Raw genomic sequence first — 6,444 nt, forward strand, 5'->3', positions numbered from 1 at the left:
TACTTGTACCTAGTTGGGATATATTGTACAGAAGAGATTCTGGACCGCGCGGCGGTCCCGTTGGTGTCTAGCTTCTCTAGGAAGCTATTTGTAATATTTAAAACAATTTAAAACAAATCTATGCTGCGCAGAGATCCGCGCTGCGGTCTGCTCTGCACCCGGTTTACGGTGCTCTTGGCTGCGCTACCGGAGCTGCAGGCGGGGCTCTATTCTAGAATGGTAGCCCGGCTGACATTAGTAGAAGTGTGGGCGTAAGAGGTAACAAATTTTTAATTTTTATCTGAATCTTTCCTATGATAGATGCGGTGAGTGCTTGAGAATGACAAAGCGGTTAATTGGAGTTGTAGAAAAAGGTAGGTGTTGACAATTTATCATCATGTAGAAAATAATAAAAGTTGATGAACTGGTTTGTAACGGCGAAGCACAAACCAAACCTAGAATTTTTTCATCCTCTTCGCAGCTTCTTTGAGGATTTGCTTGCGGGGACGTCCTCGCTTGACCTTGGGGGCTTCTTCGACCACTGGCTCTGGTTCGTCCTCCTTGTCTTGTTCTTCATCTGAGTATTCATCATCTTCGTTATCAGACACTTTGACCTCTTTTGCCTTACCCTTTGAAGAAGACGCGCGAGACAGGATTGTGTTTGAGTCGTTTTTCTTGCTGAAGTTGACCTTAGCCTCTGCTTTGTGTAGGGCTTTCGCCGAGGGTGAGGCGGATGGTGTGTGAGCTGACGCTTTTGGAATGTTAGACTGTTTGTTGGGGCTAGGTGTGAATTTTGTGCTAATTAAATCTGTTAATATAGCGCGCTCGTCGGCGATAGACAGGGCTGAATTGATAAGTTTGCTCACAATTTCACACCAGATGCCGACAAAGAGTTACTTGAGTGATTGGTGTTGGCTCGCCCGATCTGATGACCATTCGTGACACTAACTGACGAAACCTGGACATCACGGTGTCAGAACTATTGTATATGCAGCGGGGATTGCGATAATTCTCTTACCAGCACGACCGCCATATGCGTATCCATATCAAAATCAACTAATCGGCCAGTAATACTGACCTCGCGTCCCACTTGATAAAGTGAGTGGGTTTTGATTAAGTTCTTCGTGCCAGGGACAATATATTTTATGTTGAAACGTTTGTGTGCTCACTCCTAATATATAAAAAAAAGAAATTAGCCTAACGAGTTGGGTGAATGGTGAATGCTATAAACACACCTCTCCATCCCAATCGCAATGTGAAACTACCACCTCTAGACGTGAACCAACGTCAGGATTATCAGAGACTACCTCTTGTCTATTGGATACGAGGCCAAGGCCAGTAACGACGGCTTTGTTCGTAAAGTCAGGCGATTCAGTCCCTGCGTCACCAGTTCAAATTAAAGACTCTTGATTGTACACTATGATCGGAGTGGTCCCATTGTTTGTCGCAATAAGCTTGCCACTTAGGAAATAAACAGAATTCGGCTCGAGGATATTGTTGAGAGCGGTGTTAGTAACCAATTGAACCTCAAAATTTTCCCGCTTTTCGTCAAGACTTCCTCCGCACTTTACATAACTTGCGGTCTTGACATAACCATACTGGTTGGCGCGGGTTGATTCACAGGTGGACTATAACATAAATGGAGCAAAGTCATTAAGATACTTTACAGATATAAGTCTTATCGGCTTACCTCGGCAAGTGGCTCAAAGTGTCCAGAGAACGCAGCAGGATGATTTGGGGTTTGAGTGATAGACATTGCGCTGTGTGATGAAAGTTGACGGGAAGTTAAAGTGTGGAACGAAATTGAGTTTAGATTGAGCTAGTCAGAGGTATTGAAAAAAGTAAGGTTTAGTTTGGAGTAGATTGTTGACTTAATAGTAAGATGAAGCTAGCTATTGGGTTAGGTGGACTGACGAGCAAAAGGAAAGACCGCAAAAGGGTATGTTTAAATACCCATGTGTCAAGAGTTATATCGATAGGTAGGTCGTGAATCGGGCTGGAAGAGGCGGAAGACGGTACCTGAAATGAGAATAAAATTGAGTTGGTTGTCAGGGTTGAAAAAAAAAAGACTTTAGCCCATATAAGTAGGGAGCACGCAGCTCTGTCAGGGTTTGAGAATCAGAAGTTGTCAGAGATTGGTAAAGTGCTTACTGTGTAACAATACAAAGCGCGGTAAGCTGGCGGAATGTTTTTTTGAGGTATCAGTGGTTGCAAAACCTGTGAGCGCCTGGCAAGGCTGAATTGAGTAAGAGACCCTGAGGGCGGTGAATACTCAGGCGTAGGAGGCCTGCTTCATTGGCGGTTGTAGGCCAGGCGCGTTGGCATAGCTTCTCATCGGGGTCGGGGCGGATATTTGTAAGGGGTTAGTTGACGAATTGAAATAAGTCAGGGGTGAGGGTCCGGTGAGCGGAATTGTATTTTCGGAGTAATAAAACCTGAAGGCGGTGAATACTCAGGCGTATGGAGGTCTGCTTCATTGACGATTGTAGGCCAGCCGCGTTGGCATAGCTTCTCATCGGGGTCGGAACGGATATTTCAAAGGTGTTAGTTGACAGATTGAGATAAGTCGGGGGTGAGGGTCCAGTGAGCGAGAATGTATTTTTGAATGCGTGTTGCGGGTTAGGGTTGCGGAAAGTGTATGGCAAGGATCGTGCGGACTGGGCGACAATCTGCTCGACGGTCTAATTTGGGCGAGGCCGCAGAAGCTGTATATAAATATTCCTGTATTGTATTGTGTGAAGGGGCGGAAACAGATTGACAAGTCTGTCACAAGTACACGTGTCAATATCGTTCGTGTCGGAGTGAAGTTACATATATATGAAGGCGCAATAAGGAACAATGTTTCCCCCAGGCAATTTCGAAGCTGCACTTCCAGCCAAGACTTGTCCTCACACCCTCCGCTGTTGCATGTGCACGGTTTGAGTGGTTAAATAATTAGCCCCCCATGGGTCTGATGCCTTTGCATTGGGCTGGGGGCTAATCTTCTCAGCTTTTTTGACCTGCGCGGGGACGCAGGCTGGAAGCTGAGCCCGAGGCGCAGCTTTGCTGTAGTTTGGGGGCTAAAGGGATGGGGGGATGGTGCTGCAAAAACCAATTGTTTTTTTTTGCCCATTTGAAAAGAGATCAGGGTAAACCCTTGAATTTTTTTTTTGGCAAAATTGTAGATCAATTGTGTTTTTTTGGCAATTTGGAAAGAGATGAGGGTAAACCCTTGAATTTTTTTTTGGCAAAACTGTGAATTTAATAAACTTGGATTATTTTCTCAATCAAATGTTTAAATTTTTGAGTTAAGAAATAGAGAATCTGAAAAATGTGTAAAATATGAGGAAAAGCATGCAATCCATAAAACGTTGTTCTTGTGAATGATGGTTGAGAATTACATGAGATATGGGCCATGGCGGATGTAACAAAATTAGGGCTGAAATATCCGGTTCTCTCATGCAAGAATTCCTGATAAGTCATAAGTCTCTCTGGCAAAGCCTCAGGCAAGAGAGGGACTTGTTCAGTTTGCCCCCGTCGGTACCACCACTCCGTGGAAAACAGGTGGAGACTAGAGATTGCCCGTGGGTACCCGGTATCTGTGGGCGGGTACCCGCCCGCGGGTGCCATGTGCAGGTCCGGGTATGTAAATTTTGGATGGCGGGTACCCATCCAGGTACCCGCGGCAAAAGGTCTGTAGACGAGCAGTTGCAGATGACCTTTTGCAGCGCGATCATGGCCCCGCTAACCTAACCCTCTTGGTGTCCAGCACATGCTGGGCGCCAGGAGGGCATACACGGCGGTTGCATTGCGCAGTCAAAAGAGCCGCAAGTTTGGCCATCAAATTGACGGTCCCCCCTCAGCCATTGTTGACCGGCAAAAAACAGCCCCTGCGTCAGCCGTCAAATTGACGGCCAAATTGTCAGCCCGCCCACCAGAGAGCAGTTGGGCAAACTTCTGGCCCGCCGACCCAAGCGGGAACTTGACGTCAACCCCAAGCCCGTTGTGGTGATCCAGATCTGTTGCACGCAACAAAACTGCCAAAACCTCAACTCACAGCCTAAAATAATTGCATATGATAGAACATTATTAGAGAAATAGATTCTACATACAAATCCAACCCTAGTCACTCACTTTAACTACCCAGCTAGCTCTTTTAGATTAGAAGTTATTTACAAATATAGGTTTCAGTACAGGCCATACTTAGGTGGAAAGTCATATAAATAATGAAAGGCATGCATATATATAAGAGCATAGTTAGATTTACTAGTTAGGCAGGCCTCCACTATTAGCTACAGATCACCTCACGCAACCTGCATGTTGAAAACTGCATCAACTAGGCCTCCACTCAACGACTCAACAGATTTGCGTGGACCTTACATTGATGCATGCGGTCAGAAAGCCTCTACTTTGGCAGTGAAACCAACGTAGGCGGCCTTTGCCTTAAAAAGTACAAATCACACATTGTCATGCGGAAAATCAGTTCAAGTTATGCACCCCTTGCAGAAGGCAGTGCAATCCACAGGGTCACCACCAGCAGAAATGCCTCAAGTGCAGCACTCACCAGCAAAAACAACTCAGACAAGAATATATAAGGAGACCCTCCTCCCACCATTTTTCCAGAATCACCCAGGCACCCCAGCTCATCATCATTTTTGCCATCATCACGGAAGACACAGTCATCATACATTAACATAGAAATCTCATGTCACACTCCACCATCACTTTACTCTGCTGAAATAATTAAAAATCAACAAAAAACATATTCTCACTTGATTATATTCTTTGCCCATCTCGCCATATAAAGGTTGTATACACATCTTGTACTTTTTAAAACTGATCTAGGTCTGATAGAGACTACTACATACAAGTTTTTCTCTGTCATAAAGTCACACCACAACAATAAATAAATTTGTTTTCAGAATTCTGTGTAGTATAATAGAGGGGCAGGTCTTTCAAACCACCCGTAACAGTGGTATTACTTAGCTGGAATATCATATTGTTATTTCCCCCTCAAAGGACTGCCAGCCCATCCCAAATGAGTTCTCACATCTCACAAATGCGGGCAGACGCTTTTGTCCACCAATTGACAGCAAACGACTGCCGCAACTTACGATACACTTGGAACAACAATCGCCAGCCTCCAGTGCACTTTTTTGGCTTTTATTGCATGTTTTGATGTTTTTTTTTTTTTTTTTTTGGTTTTTATGCCTTTTTTTTCTGGTTTGGTTTACAAATAATAACATGGGAAGAGAACCAAGAGCAACAAAGAGAGAGAGAGATGGAAAATACGAAGCAATAGGAATGAAAAGGGAACAACCATGCTACTTGGTCAGGGCTGCTTCTCTGTTGAGAAGTGCAGCTATTTCCTTGTTAAAGGGATCAGCCCCGAGTTGGGCAAGATTTGATTGCACTTCTATATCAATCTCAAGCACACTGGGTAGTCAAATCAGTTCGGCGGGGATATCTGAAAACATCACGTTGCCTGGACAGAGGTCCCAATTGCAACACAAAATTAGAATGTGTCTGAAGCAAGGCATTCAGTCAACTTAAATACAGAGGGCTAATTAGTAGGTGAAATATAATCAGAACTTATGCATGCGTTTCAAGAAAAGATTTTTCCCTGATTGATGTGAGCTGGTCATCAATGAGATCCCATTGTGACTGGCTGTCCCCAGGCGCTTAATGCAAGAGATGGTGAATGGTGCACAATTGGAGGAAGGCTAATCTGACCATGACTGCGGGGTTGAGGTCAGCTTGTATTTCAGCAGCCAATCACCAAGCATTCCTGGACTGGAACGCTTGATCAACAGGAACACTGGTTTTCTGAAATAGGTTTCGCAGGTTCCTGAGGGGCCAGCCTGCCAAGCTTGTTCAAGTTTATGAATCCAACAAAAACACTTGACGAGATGAAGCTTATAAAGGGTCAGGAACTAAGCTGATCCGGGTGCAAAATACTACAGAAGATAAACAGACAACAAGGCGGCCAACTGATTGGCCGCCAGGCGGAGTTCAAAAGCCAGGCACAGACAGAACAAGATTAGCTTTCAATAGACAAAGAGCGGGTGAGACACATTTATAATTTGTAGCCGACGTACTTCAGGTATGTGTGAGGCTGTGAGGTTAGCTACGGAGTCTGGATGATGTCTACTACCTAGAGGTCTGGAAACAGCGGTGATGGTGTAGGGATAAACGAGTTGCAATTTTGAAGGTTAGTGAATGAACATCAACCAAGCGGAGGGGTTATGCAAGACAACCGCCAAAATAATGAGGATGGTCAGACTCAGGGTTCAACTAACCTTTGGGAGCAAAACGAATGAAGGTTAGTGAATCAATGTTGACCGAGCGGAGGGGTTATGCAAGACAACCGCCAAAATAATGAGAATGGTCAGACTTAGGGTTGAACTAACCTTTGGGAGCAAAACAAACAAAAGACCTGATGTTAACAGGGATAACGGTGAGAAGGAGTATACTTATCCTGTTCTT

General features: G+C 44.7%; 1 protein-coding gene across 1 annotated transcript; it reads right to left on the reverse strand.

Annotated features, from left to right (window-relative positions):
- Positions 1-434: 434 nt before the first annotated feature.
- On the reverse strand, positions 435-3,732 carry PtA15_8A297 (uncharacterized protein; the record flags this gene model as incomplete). Its single annotated transcript, XM_053171711.1, has 2 exons — positions 435-724; positions 3,708-3,732. The coding sequence occupies 2 exons, from the start codon at positions 3,730-3,732 to the stop codon at positions 435-437; spliced, it is 315 nt and encodes a 104-aa protein (XP_053022948.1).
- Positions 3,733-6,444: the final 2,712 nt, after the last annotated feature.

The sequence above is a fragment of the Puccinia triticina genome, chromosome 8A (genome assembly GCF_026914185.1).
Source record: "Puccinia triticina chromosome 8A, complete sequence".
NCBI lineage: Eukaryota > Fungi > Basidiomycota > Pucciniomycetes > Pucciniales > Pucciniaceae > Puccinia > Puccinia triticina.